At 38.0% G+C, this 25766-nt stretch overlaps 2 protein-coding genes across 9 annotated transcripts in view; one reads left to right on the forward strand and one right to left on the reverse strand.

Moving 5' to 3' along the window:
- Positions 1-1076: 1076 nt before the first annotated feature.
- MIER3 (MIER family member 3) lies at positions 1077-24833 on the reverse strand. 8 transcript variants are annotated; one of them, XM_064140751.1, is made up of 13 exons: positions 24709-24833; positions 23627-23969; positions 21683-21828; positions 19862-19996; positions 17914-18034; positions 15651-15736; positions 15383-15455; positions 13040-13191; positions 12526-12607; positions 7911-8005; positions 5379-5506; positions 5054-5199; positions 1077-4968 (listed from the first exon to the last, which is right to left on the reverse strand). In XM_064140751.1, exons 3-13 carry the CDS (start codon positions 21779-21781, stop codon positions 4511-4513), a joined length of 1575 nt encoding a protein of 524 aa, XP_063996821.1. In that variant the 5' UTR covers positions 21782-21828; positions 23627-23969; positions 24709-24833; the 3' UTR covers positions 1077-4510. The 8 variants fall into 8 exon arrangements, with proteins under 8 accessions (XP_063996821.1, XP_063996819.1, XP_063996817.1 ...); XM_064140749.1 differs by having other exon boundaries at positions 24102-24731; XM_064140747.1 differs by having other exon boundaries at positions 23945-23969; positions 24080-24731.
- GPBP1 (GC-rich promoter binding protein 1) overlaps positions 8297-25766 on the forward strand; it is a 70224-nt gene continuing 52754 nt past the window's right edge. Inside the window, exon 1 of the mRNA XM_064140759.1 lies at positions 8297-8435. The gene's annotated coding sequence lies outside the window, so the exon portion shown is untranslated. The remainder of the gene's footprint in view (positions 8436-25766) is intronic.

Raw genomic sequence — 25766 nt, forward strand, 5'->3', positions numbered from 1 at the left:
CCTCTTGCTGTACTGGAAAGCCCAGATTTGCTGGGAGCTCTAAATGATAGAAATCCAAGAACTAGGAAACGGAATTTTAGCAACTGATCACTGAGGTTTGCTTTCTGCTATTTGCTGCATTTTGTTGTGCAGACAAAACAAGGACTTGGGCACCCAACAGCCAAGCATCAGAAGGATTTCAGGGATCTCTTATCTTTTTAATGGCATAAGTGGATGTGTTCTGAGATTAATGGAAATTAGGTAGCTAGACTAACTACTAACCTGGGAGAAGTTGTTTACATTATATATACATATACTTTAAGACTGGCAATTAATAAAAACAAGAAAGGATTAAACATGGTCAGCTGTCACAATCTAACACTGATTATTATGATAAACAACCAGAAAAAGGGAGGTGCAACTTCTCATCAGAGTTTTGGACAAGTATTTTGTTTTGCACCTTTTGTCAACCATCATTACAAAGACATCTCTTCATCAGGGCAAGAAAAGCTCATGACATTATTCAGCAAATTATGTTTGCTATTCATAATCAGTTTGCAGTCCTACTTAGTTGGAGCTTGTTCCAGACATTGTGAAAATAAAACGCTGGGCATAGGAAAGCACAGCACCAATTCTGGCCTTTGACAGAACTGGTATGTAAGACTTTAGAAGTAATACAGTATTCTTTTCGGGGTCCAAGAATTTTCTTGAGGGAGAAAAATATCAAGACTTCAGCATTAAGGCCTAAGTTGAGTGAACAACTTGCCTTCACATCTCTAAACTAGCTCAGCATGGATTTGGGCAAGTTTTTTACACCAAGGGAAAGTAATGTGCTCCCCAGAGCCCACCAGGTTTGAACACTGAGTTTGACTACTGAGTTATGCTTACAGTGATGTGGTACTCTGAAGCTATGTTTAAGTCTTATCTAAGATTTTGCTATAACCAGACCACAGAGTTTTTAATGTTTCAGGGAAATAGTTACTTACTTTTGTACTTGCACTGCTCCAACTTCAGTGGTACCCAGAGTTACTAAAATGTGTTCTGAAGATAAAGTAGTAACCATAGTGCAGATGCATGAAAAGCTTTTACAAATAAAGAAAGGTTTCCAGACATTTATTTCTGGAACTGTACACCAGGTATTAAAGTACAACAAATACAAAATAATGCTCAAAAAAAAAAAATCAGTGTCTATGTACAAATACTAAAATCAATGCAACAACAGCGACTTCCTCTTGAACATCTGGTACTAAAACATGTTCCGATTGTCACTATGTTTGTTGTTATGTACAGGGTACTTACTTTCAACCGACAATGACTTGAATCTCTTTCATTAGGAGGACTGTAACCATTCCAACTGTATTTTACACGCGGCAATATTATTCTTCCTCCATTGAATGAAAAATAGGAGTAAAAAAAAATAGTATCCTTGTCATTATTTTATAAATTACTGTATTTAGTTTCCCTGTCTCTGTAGACAATGTGCTTGTAATGCTGGGCAAAATGTCCCTGTTGGTCAGTTTATTCATTAGTTTACATTCAGAGTTGAAATAATCACTAGCCTTTGGTTAAATTAAGTAGTATCACCATGTACTATTTATCTTAAGTTTTCCTATATTTTTGACCCTCAGTTTTAAAAACTAAAAACAGGAAACAATTGCACGATTCATTGACCTAATTGTACACAATTTAGTTTTCTTTAAAATAGTATTGTACATCCTTCAAGTAAATTCAGCAGTTTGACCATGACAAGAAAATGAAACATTGAAAAGCTAGCATGAGAAGATGAACGTATGACTAAAGAAAGTAAAAGTATTGCTATAATCACAGCACCAGTTACACTTCTAAATGAATCGGCTACCCTCTCCAGATTCCCTGTACATAAAAAGGATACGTTTACCAACACTGCAATTGCCCAGTATGGATTTCTTTTTTGGTTTGCTTGTACGGAGAGAAGGCATGGCAAGGGACAAAGAAGTCATCACAGTTTGTTATAAGAATTGTGCTTTACCATCTCAGAACCAGGGCAATAGAGTTTCCTCACACTGCTGCAATTCAGCTATCTGCATGCCAACTTTCGAAACGCAATTCTTTTAATAAACGGTAACAAGTTCCCCATTTAAATGTTTAAACTGAGAGAAAAATAAGCAAGTCCAGCTTTAAAGAAAAGTTCAATAAATAGCTATTTTACATGGATAAAGTCATAGTGGTACAAATTCATGAATATCACATCAAGCATGCACAAAAATGTTACTATACACAGAAGTAGTCAGAAAATATTGAAATAGATATCTAAAAAGATATGAAGGATTTACATATTTACAAAATCTTGCAAATTATTGCCTCTTTTTAACAAGGAATTAAAAGTAAACGATACCAGCTAGATAGCCAATGGGCTAAAAAACATCAGCATTTAAAAATCTATTAGACTAGCTGGAATCCATTTTTCTCTCATATCACTTACTGAATTTTGGTCAAAAGTCTTTATTAAATAACTAAAGTGTCCATTCAACTTGCTGACATCTCAAACCTTAGACAATTCACTGTCTACATTAAGAACCCAGCAATGCATAGATAAACTGAATATATTACTGCATCAGCTAATGAGAATGGGCATGTTCATTTAAGTGCAACTGGTATAAGCATTCACTCATCTTTGTATAATGATTTTTATACAGACCAGCCACTCACTGTAAACCCATAGATAAACTTGAATTTATAACAATGGAGGATTATGGCCAGTATTTTACAAAATTACATTAAAATGTGTTGATTCATAAACAAAAGAAAGAAGGTACAAAGTTCAGCACAAAACACAGCAACAAGAAGCTGACAACTTGGCTAAAAATGTTAAGTACAACACAGGGACAAGGCTACCCATTATTTACTGTGTACTTACTGAAGTTAGGCATTTCATATGTGCAAATTAAGAACTGATTGAAAATTTATACCTACTTTTGTCCACTGTGCTGAACTACTTTGTTTAAATGTGCTCTTGCATAAACACTTCAAAGCAATCTTTACTATGATGTTGTAAAGAAAACTCCATATGCTGCATCCAAAACTCAGGATGTCAATGCAGTTCACAGTATGCACCATAAATACCCTCTTCCCTTTCAAATATTAAAGTCACTACTTTCTAATTACTCAGCACAACCTTGAAGCAACTATTACAAATATTAACAACACTTGAATAATGAAAACAAATTAGTGGCAATTGATCTGTAATAGAAACAGTGCAAAGAAAAAGCTTGAAGGGAAAAGGGGCAATCCTACTGAAGTAAGGTTCAGATTCTCACTAAAAAACTCTGCTAGTTGTATGCTACAACATCAAGATAAAAGCCAATCTTATGTGTTGTTTGAACAAACATTTGCAAGACATACTTCCTGCATAGTTAAATTGAACTCAGTGTTCAAAATAACAACAACAACAAAAAAAAAGAAGTTATTAAATAGCTGTTTTTGTGGGAAACATTTATCCTTTCCTATTTAACCAAGGCAGCAAAATGCCATTTTTGAGCCAATGAGTAGCCAAAAGAAATAAATGCAATCTAGGCTGAAGAAAAAAAAAATCAAATACATACTTCAAGGTTCTACTATTCCTATATAATCTAGACAGTCTATCAAAAGTGTAACACTTGAACTGCAGAGCTCCAAACAACTTGAGATGTTTTACAAATGCAGATTGTTTAGTGGTAAATTGTGTTCAGACTGTAGCATTATACAACACCTGCCGCCTTAGGGAAGTTAGGTACATGATTACATTACTCTTCAACGTTGTGAACAAAACGCATCTGAATGCAATATAGCTTAAACAGCATCTGTTTAAGCCAGGAAGTTTTAAGTACACAGACACCTATAGCAGCACAATTACTTGTGGATAGCCATGGCCTATAATTTTGCAACAGCATCAAAGTGTAGGTATTTTCACTTTACTCATTTCAAGTCCCTTGTGCTAGCTTCTACCAAGATGAACTTGCTGTTTTGTAAACTGAAGTGCTCTAGTTTAGGGTCATATGAGAGGAGATTCCACTTAAAAAACATCCTTGTATGTTTGTGCAGTTTAAATTAAAGAAGCCCATCCCTGCTTTTATTAAAAAAAAAATTAAAAAATTAAAATGCTACATTGAGCAGGGATCAGGATTGGTACCTGTAAACATTGTTACTCCACTGCATCCATTACGGCAAAAGTAACTTAGACTAAAAAGCCACTCCAATCCATTCAGAATTTCTGTGCTGGTTTCAAAATGGTGGCCTCCATCTACAGGCTTTAAAAAAAACTGAAGCAGAGCTTAAAGCTGCACCACAGAGTTCTCTTAGTCCCAAACTCTGCTGAACATCCTATGACATTTCCACATTTATGGACTGAAAAAAGAAATTACTCTTGATAATCAAGATATAGTTCTATACATACAAAGACATCACTGATGTCATAAAGTTCAAACTTCCAGTGAAAGACTAAGCAAACCTGATCATTTACATCAAGTTTACTACTACTGCATATAGTACCCACTGTTTGTTTAGCTTCCCACAGTCATTCTGAGTGAAGGGCAGCATGTTGGTGAAGAGTGTGGGTATTGATAAAACCATTTGTGTCATTTGCAGATAGACTGCTGAAGTCAGCCACCGAAACAGCCATTTTGGCACTGGTAATATGGTGTGTGTGGTTCTCAAAGTCCACACCAAGGTTATTTACAGAGACATCATTCATGAATGATTCTGGGACTGCAATTCCCATTTTCAATCTCTTTGCAGGTCTTTCTGTCTCCTCACTGCACATGTTCATTTGGTTTAGCTCTGAATGGTAAAATCCAGTCTCAAATAAATTAAAACAATCACTTTCACCATTGCTAGGCAAATTAAGCAATTCTTCTGTTCCAACAGGCACATGATTAACTGGTGCTCGCGATAAGCTGTCCATAGGAGGAAAGGCATCATCCAGGCAGTTCATGTCTGAAGTGTGGCAAACTGTAGCTACACTATTTGTCAATGCTGAAAAAAAAGATAAACACAAATGAAAATTCAATAGTTGCTCTAATCATTACAATAAAATCGATTTTTTGCTCTCTTGATGTACCTGTCAAGTCATTGGCAGTGATAGAATTCAGAATGCTTAGCTGTTGATCAGGAATTGTTTCTGTTCGATTATTAGATGTTAAGGCTGCAGAAGGCACTGCTCCACCCAGGGCTTCTGCTTCATCCACCAAACGATCCATGTAGTCCCTGGAAAGAAAAGATCCAAAATGTATTATTTAACTAGAAAATAAAGCCTAAAAAAGGGTAATAGATTTAATTTCAGGTGCCATAGCCACTGTAATATTACACTATAATGACAGAAAAAAAAAATCCCACCCACATCTTCAATTTGCAACAGAAACATATTTCAAGAGCATTTTACTTACGTAACTCCTGGATGATGGTTGTACCTCTTCTTTCCAAATCTTGTTTGCTGAGCAAAGTAATCATAACGTTCTGACTTTTTCCACATGTAATAGAAAGCCACACATTCAGCAACTGTTCTGGTTCTTACCTAAAAGAAAGCAAGAAGAATTCACAAGATTAAAGCAAAGACAGTCATCTCCTCAATTCCTGCAGTACTCTTAGTTCATTGTTTTAGCATCTGGAACCAAGTAATTAAATGAGGCGACTTCAGAGGTCTACAGTTTTGTTCTGCTGTATGCACTATTGGCTTTTTTGAAAAACAAAACTGAAACTGTGTCTACATCTAAAGCATTTATATATAAATACATATTACCAATTTCTTAATGTAAGGTGGATTCAATTAAAAGTGGAAAAAGCTGAGCGAATCAATAATGTAAGAGAAATGAAGCAGAAAATACTTTTGAGTACTTATTCACAGAATGTTTTAGACTGGAAGGGCCTTCTCAAGGTCATCTAGTCCAACCCCAGGCTGCAGTGAAGAGGAACATCTTCAAGCAGACCAAGCTGCTCAGAGCCCCATCCAACCTGACCTTGAATGGTTCCAGAGTGAGGCTTCTACAACCACTCTGGGCAATCTGTTCCAGTGTTCATCACCCTGACTGTAAAAAAAATCTTCCATGTAGTCCAAATTTCCCTTTTAAGTTTAAAACCATTACCCTTTGTCCTGTCACAAGAGGTCTTGGTAAGAAGATAATCCCCATCTTCCCTACAAGCCTCGTTTTAAGTACTAAGAGAATGCAATAAGGTCCCCTCGATGCTTCTCTTTTTCAGGCTGAACAACCTCAGCTCTCTCAGCCTGACCTCATAGGAGGCATGCTCCAGCCCCCGATCATTTTTCTGGCCCTCCTGCAGACCTACTCCAAAGGGTTAATACCCTTCTTGTGCTAAGAGCTCCAGAGCTAGATGCAGTACTCCAGCTAAAGTCTCAAAGTGGAGCAGAGGAGCAGAATCACCTCCCTTGACCCACGGGCCACTGATGTAGCCCAGGATGCAATTTGCTTTCTGAACTGTGCATGGTCATTGTTGGCTCATTCCTTTGGGGAAAGTCCAGAACACTGGAGGCTTTCACAATAGATCATCACAACAGTAAGTATTTCAAAACCAAAATAAAATCATAGCCTTTTTGAGACAATAGAAACTCAAAAGACATTTTGGTCTGTGATAACTGTTCATCTTATCCCACAAAATGAAGGTTGCTATGTGAAGTCAGATTCTTAGAGAAAACAGTATTTTCTTCTACATTCCTATACATTATGTCCATTTTCAAATGTAGAAATATTTAACACCACCATCAGTCCATGGCTCCAAGTTTAAGTCTAGAATATACAACTCTATCCATATATAGTCTGGCAGCAATCTATGCTGGAGCTTAATCAAACTTAAAGAAACATCAGAGGTAAATTCCAAGTGCCTTGGGTGTAGTAGTAAACCTTGCTAGTTTATACATAAAAACAGGACATAGACATCAGACAGAGGAGAAAATTAGCAAATATCCATACGCTAGTATATAAAATTCAAGTTAACAATACTTTGCAGCACAGTGATAAGGAAACATCTCTTGTTAAATTTTACCCCACAGGAAATCTTGTCTAGCTATTACTTTATATACTTAAGTGATATCAGCTTATGCTGGGTCCAAGAACTTTCCCCCTAAACTATTTGGAATTTTACCTACTTTTAAAAAAATGGTGGATTTCTTACACAAAATTATGGCCTACAGTGACAGATACATCAACACACTTTACTGTTAAAAAAAGTTAAAACTTTTTTATTATTTCTTTGCATTTCTGTTGAGTTTCTGTTTACTGGTAAGGCACATTTAAAGTCTGTACCACCCAAATATTATTTAGGACAGCTTAAAACAAATATTGAGCAAGACTAACTACCTTGCTGAACAGAAAGCACAAGTGTATAAAGTTTAGCTTTCAGGGTGCTACCAAAGCATAAAGGATACACACAGAAAATCTGGAAACATCCATATTGTCTACTGTTGCTTTTTGACTGAAAAAAAAACCCAGCCAACCAACACCAAAAACAACCAAATAACAAAAATTTTTTTTTTCAGGCACAGAGTAGTCAAGAGTTACCCTTATCAAGACTTTCTGGCCAGAATACTGAGTACTGATAGAGGATTACACTTCTGTTATAAAAATGAGCAGCTAAGCCTAGTTACAAAAATAAATGAAGATCCCATCTAACTGCAGTATATAAATACTGTATACCTAAGAAAGGCATATATTTAAACTAAATTATAATATGAATGCATACATGGAAGTAAAGTCAACATTAAGTTGATCTCAGAGATAAAACACTGACTCACTTAACTTTTCCATTGACACCTGAGGGAAAATTAGCACAAAAAAGCCAAGCTAGTTTTAATATGTAGTTTCTTGTTCCACTCTTCTAGGTAGCTTTTGACAATTGTTTTGCTTTAATAGTTGTTCAGCACTGTATCAACTAACAATTATTCTATTTAATTGTAAAATACTAACCTTGTTTTTCTGTATGAGATGAAAGTCTTTTCCATAAATCAGAAGTGCATGTTCAAAGCTTCTGCATTCTTCTTCTGTCCATGCTGTCATTTCTTCTAGATAATTACAAAAGTAGAATGATAAACTTGATTTCAGTCACTAACCTTTCACAGAGAATAAAATATTTGTTGCTAATGGACTAAAATCTGCCCTGCTGTGTGAACTGTGAGAACTGTGAAGGCCATACCTTCTCAAGAACTAAACAGTCTAGGCCATGTCTTATCAGGAGCTAACAGTAACAGTCTAAACTGGAATTAGACAATACTTAAACAACCACAGCTGCAAACTGCATGTACACCAAAGGAGGAGCCTACGAGTAAGTGACTTTACATTACAAATAACTGTAGACTCCTGAGACCACTAAGCTTCGTGTACACCAGCAGACTGCTCAGATGAGATCGCTTCTTCAACAAGAAAGGAACACCACTCATGGCTATCCTTAAGGATTGAAACACCTCTTACCCATCACCTGAGAGCTCTAACAAGGTAAGTGAGATTTTACATTATGCCTAAAAGTATGTTACATGCTAGCAACATGCACATATATCAAGCTATAATTTAATTATTAGAAATACAGTAAGTAGAGTGTTTCACTGTCACCTAATTATCTATTATTGTTAAATAATTGTTAAACCACTGTTTAATATTATTGTTCCATTACAACTTAAATACCAGTAACTGATCATAATTTGATCCTTTAATAATTTCTAAAATATTTCAGTTAACGCCTTAATGATGAGTTTTCTTCATTCTCCTGCAACAGAAGGTGGCAGGAGGGCAGATTCAATCACTGACTACTTTCAAAGGCATAGAGCTAAATTTTCAGTGAAATTTTCAGATAATTTGGTACACAAAAATCAAGATAATTGGAATAAGATAAAAGAACAGTTGAAGCTTATAAGAGAAACTGAGAGATGGTAAAGAGAAGGTAACAATAATGTAGAAGATGTTGAAGAGGGATTTGGGAGTTGCATGTCAGTACCAGGAATGTGAGGAATAAGAAGTGAGAGTGTTACAAGGTGAGGCTGACAAAGAAAGCAATAAGAAATGTTGTTACCTTTGTGAACAGACTAACCACTTAAAACAACCGGAGAAAAATGCAGAAAGCTAGAGGACAGAATAGAACTCATAATAACTCAGGTCCCAAACCCTTCCAAATTCTGTAAAAACCTTTTAAGTTAATCACTTCCCCAGAAGTTTGGGATGGAGGTGTGTTTACAAGAATTCCAATAAATAACTTAACAATGAGAATAAATTAATGTGAAATTAAGGTATTATTAAAACTAAGGCATACATGAAACCTCATGGGGGTAACCAGATTTTTCATAGAATACCATTCCATAAGCCCTCCTTCAACTGGCTAATCTGCACAAAAAACACTGGTGAAAGCAAGACAGAGTATCTCTGCCATGCATCCTTAACTGGAAGAGATGGCATTATGCTAGATCAAGACGGATTCTGGGGACCAGAAGTGTTCTTGAATGAAGGACCATCCTGTATCACTGAACTACCCTATTGCCCACTGAGTGGCATATAGGACAGGAGATACAGACCCCCAGGGTATACAGCTCTATAGAGCCTGTTTTATAGAGATTTCTATAGTAGAAAAGCCTAACACTATACTATTAATAAGATTATTAAGTGAACTCTTTACCGGTGTTACAAAACCAGTCTGCTTCAGGCTACAAACAACAGAGGTGCCTATGCTGACCACTCTATCTCTGCTCCACTAGCCCCCAAAAGCTAAGAAACTACTAATAAAGGGAGCCTTGTCCGTTTTAAAATTGTACCTCATTGTGAAAAGGGATGAAGTAAGATAAAACAGAACATAATGCACAGGAAGGTCAGGACAACCAAACCCGTATCTGACCTATTCTCATCGGGGCTGACCTGATGCTTAGCATTGTAAATAACAGTCAAGAAGTGGGGTGGGATGAACTGATACCATCAGGAGAATCCTAAGCTGACAGAGACAGCAGATGGGTATGGCAATTAAGATTCCTCAGAATTCCTGACACACTCCCCAGGCTCAGCTGTAGTTTAACCCTGCTTGCTCACAAGTCCCTGTCAGTGGGATAGGGAAGAGAATTCAAAAGATGAAAAATTGTGAGTTGAGAGAAGAACAATTTAGTAACTAAACTAAAATATAAATAAACAGCAATAGTAACTAATTGTAATGAAAAGGCATATAACAAAAACAGAGAAGTAAACCCCAACAAAAGACAAGTAATGCATAATGCTTTTGTTTAACACCCACTGAACAATGTCCATGCAGGCATCTGCTTTCTTTGGCCAACTTCCTCTACTGTCTAGACTAAGCATGATATTTCATGGAATATCCCTTTAGATAGTTCAGGTCAGCTATCCTGGCCAACCTCCCACCTAGCTTCTTGTGCTCCTGCACAGTAGCAAAACACGGCAAGTTGGAAGAGTCCTTGATTCCTTATCAACAACTAAACCCTTAACAGCATTCTTCTAAGACTGAATCCCAAAACCAGTTATTCTAGACAGTAAGCAAAAAAAAAAATTAGTTTGATCCCAGTCAAAAACAGGAACCTCACACTCCCTAATGAGGTACTGAAGCCCCAGAAAAGGTGTAAGGGACCATGGAGGAAAGCCTTAGTACTAGGCACGCATGAGGTGCCCTCTAGGGCCAGCATATTGAGACTATACATTTGAAAAAACAAGGACTATCAGGGAATCCAGAACAAGACAAACAACTGTCTTCTTTGAAAGGTCTTATAAACATTTTAAGGAGGAACTGTAAGTTTATTTTTTTTTAAAGATAAACCCTGTAGTTCCTAAACCTAAGGTTTAATTTTACCAACAACAAAAAACACCTCAACCTACTGAAAATAAGACTTAAGACACTTAAAATACTTAAATTATTCTAATATGTCAGTTTTGTCTCAAGTATTGTTGCTTTCCTATCTTGATAGTATCTTTGGGATCTTATATAATTATGGAGGGGTATTTCAGGCATCTTAGATTCATAATGGTAATCCAAAAAGTTTAACAGACAACACTTAAGGCTGACAGTAAAGGTTAAAATGAAAAAACAAAACAATAAAACAAAAAAACACATTTCAAAACATTCCTAGAAACAGACACTGGTGCCAAGACCTTTCTTCTCTCAGATGAAGATGGTAATTATTCCACTGCAAGGCCATTTTCTTTCTCACAACATTAATTTTGCACTCCTTACTACAGAATTCTCAAGCTTCAAAAGAAGAAAAGATCCCCAGTAAAGTTCCACATTTAAGAAATAATCTTGGAAGTAGTGGATTTTTTATTGTCACCTTAAGGACAACATTCAACTTCCAGCATAACAGTTACTCTAAACCAGGCACTGACTGTATCATCACACTTGACCATTTTTTAATGAGGGTACATAAAGTCTCATGTAACTTGGGTTGGGGCAGGGGAAGCAATGTGTGGTGGGTGAAGTCTGTGCTCTAGTCCTTAGGACATAACTTCAGGCTCTGAGCCACAGATGGGCAGAGGCATTTTTCGATCCAGAAACGGGAAACTAAATCCTAGAGAACTGTGATTTAGGATAGAACCCTAAAACTTATACTTCCTTATAGTTTAGCTCTTTCTGTACTTGAGCTTTCACAGAATCTAGACTTGTAAATACCTAAGTTCCCTTCAGATCCAGTCCTGAAGAGACTGAGTACCAGAATATGAACTTATATCATGGCTTATACTTCATTTCTGCTTTATGCAGTACATATGTTAAATGTGTTGAACAAAAAAACTGTCTTTGTTAAATGATAAAAATATTATTCTCACAGAATCACAGAATGGTAGGGGCTGAAAAGGACCTCTGGAGATCATCTTCAAACTCCCTGCTAATGCAGATATGCCTAGATCACGTTGCACAAGAACATATCCAGGCAGGTTCTGAAAGCCTCCAGAGGAGATGCCAGAGTCTCCTTGGGCAGCCTGTTCCAGTGCTTCATCACTCAAATTAAAGAAGTTTTTCCTCAAGTTCGGGTGAAATTTCCTGTGCTTGTACCTGCTGCCCCTTGATTTTTATTTCAGGGAGTAATAAAGTTAGTAATAAACAAGATGATAGATCATTTTCAACTGTAAACTGGAGTAAAGCTCTCCACATGCTAGCAAAGAGCTACAGAACTACCTGGCAGAAGCAGTTTAGGGTGGGCACAGCACAGTTAGTACAGTGAGGAAGCCAGTGAGCCTTAGTTATATAGCCTATATATAGCTATGTTCTCTTGGCTTTGGTATGTCAGATTAAAATTCATCATGATCTTAAAAAGATACAGCACTGTAGGGAAGAGCTGCCTTATATCCTCAAAATCACAGCTCAACCCCACCCCTCTCCTCAGTCTGTGTTACTGTTGCAACAGTAAAGCAGAAAAGAAAAAAAAAGCAAAAAAGTGATCCCAAATTTTTATGCAAGCTGCAAACTTCACTAGCAAGAATTTTCAACTCGTCAAGTTATATCATACCTAAATAGATCACAGATAAGCTCAATAATCTGATTCTTAAGGTATCTCTACACTTTTTTTTTTACCCTTCAGACACATTTCTGAAAAAACAGGTACTCTCTTACCATGACAAGCCTTTCCATTTGAGCAGTATCTCTCAATTGCTTCTTTAACATTATGGCTACTTTTCAGAAGTTCGTAGAGTGCCTAAAAACCAGAATTTTTTTAGGAAGAATGAAAATTTGCAAACATCCCATCTAGACCTCTAAAGATAGCCTTTCAGTGAACATATCTCATGTAAAAAAATTATCCTTATATATGATGAAAATGGTAAAGTAACAAAGATCAAAGACATCTAAAAGTTGAGGCAAGGTTTAATGAAGAAAATGTAAAACATTATATGCAATTATTAAAAGACCTGGATTTGTCAACATCATGGCAATCAGAAACATCACAGATCACAACACAGCCAACATTCAAATATTATTAATTTTCAGCATGAGCTTAAAATTACAAGTAACATTTTTACTTCAATAACATAAAAAAATTCGTGCTGCCTTTATAACATAAGGCATATAAAAAGAACACATGTTAATTAGAAAGCAATTTGTCACAAATGGAATAGGATACAAAACATACTTGTTCATTGTCCCGTGTATGTAGTCCTTCAGGAATTCTGCCAATCATTTTTTCATTTCCTGTTCTTAGGGACGTTTCAAAAAGGTATTCTTTAACTTTACTTTCTGAGATTACATCAGGTTTCCAAAGTAAATGGTCTTCATTTTCACAGGCTGATGGGACAGAAATCCATTAATTCCAGGCATGACATTTAAGGGTGTAACATTAAAACCTAGTCTACAAATACAAATAACAGGAACACAGAAGTAACCAAATCAAGCACCCTCATGCCACTTTAAATTGCACGACACTTTTTTTTTTCTCCAAAAGCCTGTTAAGAGATTGCACTGTGACATGGCAAAGAGATTCAGTTTCCATATGGATAAGATAAAGGACTGAGTTCTTGAGGCAGAGTCTTTGCCTCAGAGGAGCAGACTGACAGCTAGATGATTCAAGTCAAATTCTGCATATGTGTTCATAACCTTCATATAAACAAACTAGTACAATCAATTATTAAAAAAATACTAAATAAAAGTAACTACAGTTTACAGTAAAAAAGTGTAGGATATTACTTCAGTATTTCAAATATTAAATGCAAAAAAATAGAGTGGTGACTAATGAATCATTTGCAAATAAAACTTGACAAAAACTATTTAACAAACTGGAAAACTAGGTCTCAATATGGTAGTTAATTTTTCCATTTACTCAAAACTGAATGCAGTTAAGAACTGGTAAACTGCATACTTTACAAGCAATCAGGATGTATAGTCTTCCTTTACAGTACAGAAAGATATGTATGTACCTCTCTTAAGTAGCTTATTTGACAGAAAATACGTTGGAAATAATAAGGGCTGGCCTGGAGGGTTGCCGATCTGTGTGCATGTTTCAGTTATACTTTAACCATACACCCTTCACTCTGATCAACAGATGTGACTAACATTGTACAATGTTTCACTTATGTTACAACCCACTCTCTTTGCAATACAAAATTAAGTAGTTACACAACTCAAACATATAAGCACAACGGCTGGTACTGCAGAAAAGATTAAGATTCTAATCTGCAAGAAGCAACATTAAGCTAAGGTGACAAAGCTCAGGCAAGTGTTTGCCATCACAGGCTCTTCAGAGAGTATAGAAGAGACTTTTCACAGAATCCACTTGTACAGCCAGGTCCAGCCTCTCCAAGCACTGCTGATGCTGATCTTCAACCTTTCCTATCAACTAAGACAACCCAGCAGTTCTTTCTGGAAACTACCAATGATAATGTCATGAAGAGCTTTTCAGCTTTCCAGTCTGGGAGCTACCTCTTTGCTCTTGGCCATGCCAGCCAAGAACACTCTTTCTGGTTCTCTCTAGCAGTAGCTCATTCCAGAGAAAATTGTCAAATTAATTCCTTCCTTGTCATGCTCTGCCATGCTCAGCTCTTGGTTGACAAGCCAAGATATGTAAAAAGACCATCAACTCAAATTTAGTTTTTACTCTTCCATTTTTCACAATCCATAAACAACATGCTTCAGCCACAGAAAATGGGAGACCTCAAAAAGCCATTGAATACAGTGAAAAGACATGAAACCATTCACTAGAATAATATTCCCACAAAACATTACCATTTGAACACAAGCAATTTACAGAATATTTAAAATTTACCAAAACAACAAAATGCCCTCTATTTACTAACATGTCCCCCAAACTGTTCCTTAATTCCACAGCTGTTCTACTTGTGACCACATTTCTTTAATTACAGCACACAGCTCTGTGTACTATACTTTTAGTCTGGTGAAGGTTTCTAAAGATACAAAATAGAACTCTTACAGCCTTTTTTTCTGCACTAGTACAATTGTAGTTTTTAACCTAAATTAACACTGAGTAACATCATACTTAAAACACCCCATTTTTCAAAAGATAGCCTATAAGACTACCTCTGCTACAATTATGATGGAAATTTAAACTAGTTTATTGCTTTTTCATATACATTCGGTAACCTGCTCTTTTATGCTTGCCAAAAACACAAGGAAAACTCTGTTTTGAAGATCTTCAGCGTAAACTAAGCTACATGCTCATAGCCCAGTTACAATACTCTGATGAAAATATTTCCATTTTGACCAGTTTGTTGCCTTCTTAAGAAGGCAACAAATACTCCAGAATTATGTAATACACCTTCCAACACATTCTTGAGAATGCCCTCTTAAAGAATCATGTTTCTGAGATACAGTTACGTGGTTGTGTTACTTCAGTTTTCTAGTGCCCTTTTTATGGTCCCTGACCTTAATGGCCATTGAATTTACCTTATAAACAACATATCTCCATCAAGTGCTATGTATAAACAAACAAACAAACATTAAAAATACAATCACAAGTACTTACCCTTTTCATCATTGCTGTATCTGCCAAGGTAAGGTGGAATTTCAGCCTGGTACTGTGAACCAACCATTATTTCCTGAAGATGTAATAAACATTTAAAGAGAAAGGTATTATTATTTATAATTTTTGTATAGAAGCATTAAAAATGTCATTAACCTAACATCTGGCAGAGAAATCCAGAATGAAAGTATTATTTTAGATACCTACTATAAATCTTCATGCATTTTTCCTAACAATTAAATTTAAACACTTTTTAGTATCTGATTATTACCTTTCTCAAATCTTCTGATGAATTACCATTGTCTGCCTCTACATCTTCACCATCTGATTCCTTATCTCCATCACATGTAGTGTTTGCTTGAGGAAAAAAAAAGTTTTTATTTTAGCTAAGAAGAATTTTCAGTTCAAATACAACCACAAAATACCATTTCTTTCTGAAAGGCACACCTGTTTTTATTCTAGGAGACACTTTTCAGAGCCCTGTTACTTTGTGTTTATATTGAAATAGCATGAAGTCAGAAGGTACTGCTACTTGCATACTGCAGAACTGAAAAATTTATCACCACATGTGAGACAATCTAATGGTCAAAATGAAATTAAATAATTTCTCTTCATCAATTCTCTCAATAAAGGCTTACACCTTGCACAAAAGGTATGACAAAACAGGAAACTTAGAGGTTTATGACCTAGCCTTACATTAATCACAAATAAAGTTTAAGGCATGCCTTTATTACCTACTAAAATCTTTCAGCAGAAGTTTTAATGGGCACTCAAAACATTCCTTTAAACAAGGCTGACTGAGCATGGGGTGAAGATCCAGGAGAGATACACAAAGTGGAATAAGCAAAAGACTGCTTCACAGAATCACAGAATGTTAGGGATGGGATGATCATCCAGTCCAACATGGACTGTTCTTTCCAAGGTATTTCCTGTGTTTATTCCCCATTTTCTTTCCCTCTATTTTTTTCTTAACAAGAAATAGAGCAGAGCACTCAAAGCCATTCAAATGCAATACTCTATAGAAGTAAAAATTTAGATTATGACTGTGATACTGGTTCCTGAGCTAAATCCATTTTTAAAGCTGTATAATCCCCAGCAGAATAGAATCTGCACTTCTGATACAATTAAAGCTACTTTGTATTCTCAAACTTCAGTAACAACAAGCTCATAAACTTAGTTGCAAGTTTAACTTTATCACGACTAAAGAGAATCATAAACATTAGAGACATGTCTAAGACTGCGTGAACTGAGGCTCTTCTATAGTCTTTACAATTAACATTCTGTCTGTTGTAGCAAAGTAGCAAGCTACCAGTTAACCCGAATGCATGGAATTATGTGTGTATAAACATATAAAATTTAATGAAATAGGCAACATTATGTATTAGACATGTTCATCTTAAAAACTCAGTATCTGAGAAACTGACAGAAATGAGAGGAAAAGAAAAGAAACTGCCAGCAGTCCAGAGATCTGCAATCTCTTTCCCTGAAATAGTAGGTATTCAATTTTTAAATGTCCATCCAAAAGTTCTAACAGCTAAAGTAAAATTCTGTTAGAAAACTATAGTAGCTGAAAACTAAGATGATTGTTTCTTAATATTTAGTAAGTTGAGGGGTTAGAGTTTTTATATAAAGATGCCATACCTTCAGTGTCATATTCATTAACAGTGCACAAGCAATGCCCAAGCACCAGCAAGTTTGAAGTGTACAATGGAAAGGGCATTGTAATTTTTAAGGAGTTTGTATCTCTCCTTCAATACAAATATCTCATTATGCAATTAGCAGCATTCAAAGGATTGGTGATGACTGAGGAAGCACATCCCTTTTATTATTCCCCTTCACTAGAGGATTGAAATCCTCCAGGAATACCTTAAGGATTCTGCTAAAAGAAAACTGTCATAGAAGTTAGGAAAAATGATCTGCAATGGGCAATGATGAATATCTCATCCAGGATGGGTAATTGGTTGTCAGAACTTTCCCATAATAGATAGCTCCATGGGCAGTGAAATTTTGGTGGTCATGGTTTTGGAGGCCCCATCCCATGTAAGACCACTTTAGCTCACCCTGTAAAGTTGTATAGAAAAGACTTGAATGTGTAAAGGGAAATAATCACAAATAAACCATGTCTCAGTTCACATCCACAGGCTGTAGAGAAGTCGCTGGCTTAAAAGCAGCAGTAAAAATCTTAGTAGACAAGTTCTAACTTAAAGGAACAGATTACATATGTATATAACTCACCGAGATATTCAAAATTATTAAGGGTGTTCCTCAATATCACATTAACTATTAATTACGAAGTTACTACATTTGTAGAGAAATTAATTTTACTTGTGCTTTCACCATAGTACCACAGAATCATAGATACCAAATAAAAGTCTGAAGTAAGGCAATACCAACTAAAGACAACATTCATGCACATCACCCTGCAAAGTACTGTTTCTCAGCTCCCATTAAAGTCAGAGCTACTCTGCTGTTTTAGTACTTTAGACTTGGAAGCCACATACAACAGTAAGACTGGCATAAAATTAGGTTCCTACATCTTAATGGCCGAGGAAAGAAGTCAGTAGCTTCATGCGAAGTAACTGATGGTGTCAAGTCATCAGCAGAGGACTGTGTCTCTTCATCATCACCTGACAAGAGGTCTTTAGCAATTTCCTCCTGTATTATTAAAAAGAAAATAACAAAGTCTCAGATAAAAAAAAACAAAACAACTCAGTATAGGCTGGTGAGAACTCAGACTCAGCAAATTAGGTCCTATTAATTAACTTTATTTTGGTTTAAATTCATCAAACCATACTCTCTTAATTAAAAAGCTAGTTTGCTCCTCTTAAATCTAAGAACAAACATGACTATTCAGAGTTGAACACAGCGGGTTGTTTCCGCTCTGTCTTCTCTTATAACAAATGCACGAGAAGTAACTTCTGCAAGCATCAATCTCGGATGTTCCTCCTAATGCTCCCCCTGAAAATCACCACTGGAAACTGCCCCAAATCTTTAGAATTCTGTCATTCTTTGTATCACATATATATTGAAGTTTTAAAAGGCTGCTATCCCTTAAACTCTCGGGAAAACCAAACCAAAACAAACAACTAGGTGTTTTTGTAGACTTTTGCTGAGAGGACAGTTATATGTAACAGACACCCTGTTACCTTTGTGAAACAGACAAAAAATGACATTTCTGTAGGTTTTTAAAAAAATAAAACCAGAAAGACAGAAAATGCACACTTCCTTCACTAGCAGACATGGTTAAACCTCTGTACAGTGGTTAGGAAGGGAAAGAACTGTATTACACAACAAGCCAACTACATTTTTGTAGCCCCAACACAATTGTGAATCCTGATGAGAATCAGATGTGCAAAGCCATCATTACACACTGCTTTCTGTGGAGTTTACCATTACATCATACTCACAGAAAGTGAAAAAAAAAAAAAAAACAAAGAAAACAAAACAATCAACCCTGATACACACTTATTACCTACACAATTTATTATTCAAACTACTAGCTGCACACATTTTATAGCAAAAAAAAATCTCAGAATTCAAAATTATCTTGAAAAACATAAAAAATGAAATGCCAAGTTCTTACATTAACAATACAGCACATATAGTCATTGCACACAAAACAACCTCTCTCACTTTCTGGGCTTGAGACCCTTCCAAATCCTCATACTGACTTGAATAGCAACATCTTAAAGCATTCAGGAACACAACCGTTGTGATACTTGGCATGTGTTGGTATCTACATTTAACTGGGGCTAAAATACAGCCATTACTTTATCACCTGACATCCCCTTCCCAGCAAAGAAGGGGAATCAGGAAATGGAGGGGACTTACAAGCCAAATTAATACCAATGACAGTACAAGATATATAAAGTTATATTCACCCTAGATAAAATGCAGCAAGCACAATATTCAGGACGGCAGTACTCAAAAGCAGGTCAGGGAAAAGGCACCAAGAGAGGAAAGGCCAGCCCAGAGCAAAACCTCATCCCATCTTCTCAGCAAAATTCTTCCTTTATACTGTGTTGCTCATGGTATGGAATACACCTACAAGCCAACTTAAGTCAGCTGTGCTGTCTGACTCAGAATTTTTAATGGCCTACAGCCCATGGCTAGCCTGTGATTCTGTCCCAGAACAACCAAGACAACTAGAAAACAGATTTATTATTTCTGGATACTGCTTACATCACAAAACACTTCCACCTATTTAAAGTTCTTTAGATGTGTTTTAGAACTGTTAACTTACTCATTTCTCATTTGCAGTAATATTGTGTCACTAAAGCTACTATGTATTTTAAGTGTGATAATTATAATTAGAATCAGATACTCACTATCCTTGAAAAAGAATAAATTCAGAGTAACATTGCATATTCAAATAAACAAAGACATATATTTTGTGACATCAAGAAATGGTGAAATGTAATTTAAGGTCACATAGATTTCTATTTTTAAACCAAAACACAGGGCAAAACAGTTCTGACTTACTTTATCTAGAGTCATATCTGGAAGTTCATCTGCAAGTTCACTTGGAGAGCTATCCGCATTGGAACCCGTCATAACTGGAATCGTGGGTTCATAGCCATAAAATGCCAGTAAGTCTTCCAATGGCATGTTTCCTTCCTAATACAAGAGGATTTCCAAACATTTAAACTCATTGCCACACACTTCTAAACAGTTTAGGACTAAAGTGTAACACATATTTTGAAAAACAAAAGTGAAAAACAAGGCACAGAACTGAAATAATTCATAACCACATCTCCTGGCATACAGTGAAGTACCCATCAAGCTATTGAAGAAAAGTGTTCAATGGATGAAACTAAAAGTAATTATCAAAAATGTGCTCCATACTGTACAGGATGATTTGCCTGTATTTCTTGAAGACAAAAGATATCCTAGAAACACTACCAACCCCTCCCAAAAAGAAAATGCAGAAAACTTTAATCCTACATGGTTATAGCTGCAAATATGCAAAAGCCCACAAAGTGAACCAATGTATCAACTTTTAAGCCTTTTTTCCCCATCTCCCACACCAAGTATTTCATAAGGACGGCAGAGAAAGCAATAATACAGCTTTCAGTATTGTCATACCTGTACCCTAATATGATTCATAGAACAATAAACAGTGGAGACTTCGTTTTAGCCACCTGTTTTAAGTCATCAAAATATTAAAAATATTTTCCAGTACTTATACCTTTAAAAGTTATATTACCTTTAAAAATTTCTTGTTGAACTCATACACTGATTAAATTACGTGTTTTCTTTAGTCAGCTAAGGTCTTAGTCCTGCAAAGACTTTTCACAATGGATAAACGTAAACTCATGTCCAAGTCTTTCCAGGATCGGGACCTAAAGTAATAAAGTGTTTAAGATGAGTGGCTCTCAGTTCTTCTTCCCTCTATAACAGAAGCAGTACGATAATTTTGTGGAGTAACAACTCCATTTTAACCATGAGACTGGGCAAGGTGCTTCAATATTGTAATTACAACTTTCTAATCAGCAAAAATGTGGTTATAAAGGTAGCAGGACAAAAAAAAAAACAACATAAAATCAGGTGTATAAATACGGTCAATTCCATATTCAGAAAATTTGCTTTTACATGGACTACAAAAACACAGACTCGTATTTGATGTTAAAAATCAGTTTCTTGGGACCGTGTTGACCAAAATCTGCAGTTATGCTAAGTGGTGCAAGCAAGTCACTAAACAGTAGTGCAAGCAGCACCACTTCATGGGCGCTCAGCAGTCAGTAGGTTGATGTACTGGTAGACAAACAAGAGGTGTAAATAGGAAACATGTAATTAAAGCATGCAAAATGGAATAGGAAAAACCAAGGGGCACTACTGAACACCAAGCTGATGAAATTAAAGACACAGAACTACCACATATACAGCATGAGAATGTGATCCATCGTACCGAAACCAGGACTGCTTGTTTCCATATTGGAAAAGCAAAATCTGACCAACAGAAATAACTTAACTTTCACTTAATAGTATGGAAAATATAGAGTTTCGATTTATATTCAATTTAAGAAAATTAGTAGATTAAAACCTGCTCAGTGATTTCTCTATCAAAATGAAAAAGAATACAAACTTAATATAACACCAGCATCTTTGAGAATTTAAGTTTAGCCCTTTGGTGAGAATGTATTCCTATATCCTAACCAAATTTATTTTTATGCAAAGCTGCAAAGGTACGTTGTTGCAGGAAACTGCCTTATACAATACAAACCAAAGAACAGGTTGAGTGTTCTTTTCACTAGCAAAGCTACAATATGCATGGACATTGATAAGAAAACAAATCACTCTTACCTTTTCTAAATCTTCAATTTCAGAGCTGAAATTTTTGCTTTCTTCCATCATTTCCTCCTCTTCAAGAGTTCGCTCGTCATCATAATCATGTACCAGCATTTCAGCAGATGGGTCAAAGTCATGATCCTCAGATGATAAAGAGCCAACTATAAAAAATAATTTGAGTAAATTTTTTTCTATACCAACATATGAAATCATATCACAGAAAAAAACTGGTTCCATGAATTCTTTTACATACAGGGTCAGAAGTCACAATAGAGTAACTGGAATTAATTCCAAACTAATGGACAAATTCAATTGTTTAATCTGATCTTCCCTTTTCCTAAGTAATAGCTGAAATTTTCTCTCTTCTGTATAGACTCCTTGAGAGAACTAAAACAAAGCTTCAGAAAGTGCAATTTCAAATTAATATTTTACTGAGTAAAAAAAAAGCTTAAAACATCTATGAAATCATGATTAAGGCACAAAGCACACACATCACTATGTTGCAGATGCAGCAAGACTGTGATGCATAGACTTTATATATGTGATTTACATGTTAGCAAGTATGGCTTTTCACCAGTACACAGTTAACTTAGTCTGCAAATCAGCTTCCTAACAATAAAATAAACAGTGACACTTGCTTCAGATTAACCTTGCAAATATATTTTTTATTAATTTTTGTAGCACTTAATCTAAAGAGGAAGAATAAACATAGCAGTTTCTAGAAATACTGTGAAAATACACTGAAAATGACAAAATTATTATAAAGGATCACATTAACAAGCCATTGTGACAGCTCTGTGGTCCAACAGACCTTTTCATTAGTCAAGGATACTTACAAGTCATCAAAAAGTACTTATTAAGTGTCAGAAAGGTACTCATTAGATTCAAAAAGTTGTAAAGATACAGATATATGCCATAAAGTCAGTACTCTACAGTGAAAATTACTGAATTACAGGGTTGCATTATTCTTTAATATTTACTTTCTTATGGCCTTTGGGATGAAGAAATAGATTAGGGTATTTCTCTGTGACTTCTGGTTTCCCCTTCTAGTTCTTACATACCAGTGCTGTTGCAATCCTTGGTTTACAAGCAGCAAAAAAAAAAAAGGAGTTTTAAGAATTATTTCCTTGTATGAACTTCTTCAGAAGTTTTGAAGGAAACTGCTACCAATTTTCAGTCCACTTAAAAAAAAAGTATTCTTCTTTGCACTGCCTCCAGTCTTGAGACAGATGTATATACTAATACCTCTGATAGTTACAGCATCTAGCTAATTTCTGAGCAATTATGATATGCTTATTCCTTATATGCAGGTAATCTCTTTAGTTCACTTAAGACAATACTGTGAAAGTCTACGCTATACTGCGGAATAGCATTCAGGACAAAAATGGGGTTTATTCACATGCTATTCATATCCTGGCCCCATAGAGCTTTCAGAACAGCTGGTAACACTGCATCAACTATAGTAATAACATTACATGTTGAACTTGTCTGATGTTGGCCATCACATCCTGCTCCAGTTTTAACGAAGGATCAACTGCTTTAATCTATTTTTATGGATGTGTGTGCTCCAGATTATTGTTTCTACTTACTGTTCTAATCCATGTTATGTTGAATAACTCAAGTGGAAGTTCTATTCTACTCACAAAATTCAGATCAGAAAATTTTAAGAGTCACGCTTCTTTACCAGCTCTGAATTCTCAGTATCACACTTAAAGTATTTTAAACCACATTCAAAAATATAAGCTAAATAAATTTCAGGAGAGTAGTTAAAAAAGATGACAAACAGCCAATGCACAAGCAAATACGTTCCCCAATTACTTCTTAGGGAGTAGCTCTGTTGATGTTAACTATGCTTGCTTGTGCAACGTATTCCACAGAACTTGAACAGAACTTAAAGCCTTAAACATCACTTATCATGTTTAACATTTACTGTTATTAAAAAAGAAGTAAAAAATTTACACAAGCCTGTAGTTTTCAGTAACAAAAGAAGCAGTCTCTCTTCCAGCTACATGGCTTTACTGAGACACTGACTTAAAAGTACTACAAAACTTTGTTTTCCTTTTGGGTCCCGAGTAGCCAATTACTAATTGCAACCAGAGATAAGGAAAGGACTCCATAACGCACATCTCCTTCTCTCAAAAATCTGGCAGGTGGCTAATTGTGTGCACATGAAGCGGTAGGAAAGCTACGAGGGGATAAATTTGGGAGGGAGCAGGAAAGAGAGCGGTGTGCGGGTAGCAGGCCAGGTGCCGGAGCAGGAGATGGACGAGGACGAACCTGGGCTCGAACTCCCAAAGGAAGCCTGTGAGAAACAGAGATAGGTGAGAGTGGACTCACTCCAGCCCAGCAGCAGGCAGGATTCTTCATTTCATGCTCTCCCTCTCCGCCCTCGGAGGTGCCCCCTTCACTCACCATACCCTTTTTCGCTGCTCACCGGCAGTCTTAGTCCGTGCGTCCCACTCTGCTGGCCCTTCCATTCCCTTCAGCCTTCTCTATACCTCTTTTCCTCGCTCGCTCCCCGACCGCCACTCGCAGAACCCTCCGCAGGACCCGCGCCCGGCCCTGCTGGCACTCCTACTCCGGCCAGCCCCGACCGAGCGGGACATGACAGGCACAAGCTGTGACGGCGGCAGTCGAGCCGTCTGCCGCCTCTTCCTCTCTCCCAGCCCGAGGCTCTCTCCTCCTTTTTCCCAGCGAGAGTTTTCTCAACGCCCGCGCCGCCAGCCCGCCCTGTGTCCCGCAGAGCCCGGGGCGGCGGCCGCGCCCCCCTGCACGACCGGTCGCGGCCTGTCGGACGCCGGCGAGCTGCGAACCCGGCACCCGCGCTGCGCGGCGCCCGCCGTGCGGCCTACTCGCGTAGACTCCCACTACCCGGCGTCGGCGGCCGCTCCGCCGCCACGACGGACTCCCACCCCGCGCCACCGGGCCGTTCCGGAGGCACCTTACGAGGATGTCGAGGCGGCCATGGAGGGCCTGCCTCTTGCGGCGTCCCGCGGGGAGCCGGCCGATCCCCGGCACCCCAACCCGCTTTCCCCGCTCACCTCCGCCATATTGGGACGATCGGGCTAAGGAACAGCGCTGCGCCGAGTGCCCGGATGGGGCCGCTAAGCCAATGGCAGCCGCCGGCCCCAGCCGGCGCCGGCCGGGGAGGGAGCGGAGGGGCCGGTGGGACCGGGCTAGGGCGTGGAGGCGGTGCCGGGACCCCACCTCGGGCAGCGTCGCGGCCTGCTGCCCCGGCCTGACAGGGCGCTTGGCCCGCCGCGCGCCGGCTGTGTCCCGCCCTGAGAGGGCGCTGGGCGACAGCCGCGAGCCCGGGCCGGAGGGGCACGGCGCCGGCCGCCGCCCCCTGCCCGCCCGAGAGGAAGAATGCGCCGGCGGCGGCTGACCGCTCCGGGACGCGTTGAGCGGGAGCCGGAGGGGTCCTTGCTGTGGTGTCTTGGGGGCTTCGCCCGCCGCTGGAGCCCTGATAATTTGGACACCTCCGGTTTGGGTCAGCGTGCCTCTGTCTGCCGCGGCTTGCCTCGCTGTCCCGAAGCCGGGGATGCCGTGCGGGAATGGTACCCGGCCACGTCCCCTGAACTTCACTCAGTATCGAGCTCCATATCTCTAAGTGCTGGTGTGGAGGAGAGCTAGCAGTGACACTGTTGCCCACAGTCATCATCATACAGACAGCGAGACTGAGTGCACCAACAGCAAATTTGCCCATCCAGAGAGTCTGGATAGGCTGGAGAGGTGAGCTGAGGAGAGTCTCATGAGGTTCAGTAAGGCAAAGTACAAGATCTGCGCCTAGGTCGGGGCAATCCTCAATATCAATGGAAGCTGGGGTGTGATGAAATTCAGGGCAGCCCTGCAGAAAAGGACTCGAGGGTACTGATGGATAGAGCCAACAATGTTAACTTGCAGCCCAGAATGCCATCACATCCTAGGCTGCGTCAAGCAGGTCGAGGGAACTAACTCTGCTGCTATGCTCTGCTCTGACCACACATGGAGCACTGTGTCAGCTCTTGGGCTCGCAACACAAGAAAGGCATTGACCTGATGGACCAGGTCCAGAAGAGGGCCATAACGATTATTAGAGGGCTGAAGCACCTCTCTTATGA

The sequence above is a fragment of the Pogoniulus pusillus genome, chromosome Z (genome assembly GCF_015220805.1).
Source record: "Pogoniulus pusillus isolate bPogPus1 chromosome Z, bPogPus1.pri, whole genome shotgun sequence".
Lineage (NCBI taxonomy): Eukaryota > Metazoa > Chordata > Aves > Piciformes > Lybiidae > Pogoniulus > Pogoniulus pusillus.

Bases quoted from the DNA above. Each gene is read 5' to 3' on its own strand.
- MIER3 (XM_064140745.1), bottom strand. The intron at 21,829-23,944 runs GTTCGTCCTCGT...TATTTTTTATAG, and splicing joins CTTTGGGAGTTCGAGCCCAG to TTGGCTCTTTATCATCTGAG. The intron at 13,192-15,382 runs GTAAGTACTTGT...CTGTCCCATCAG, and splicing joins ATACAGCAATGATGAAAAGG to CCTGTGAAAATGAAGACCAT.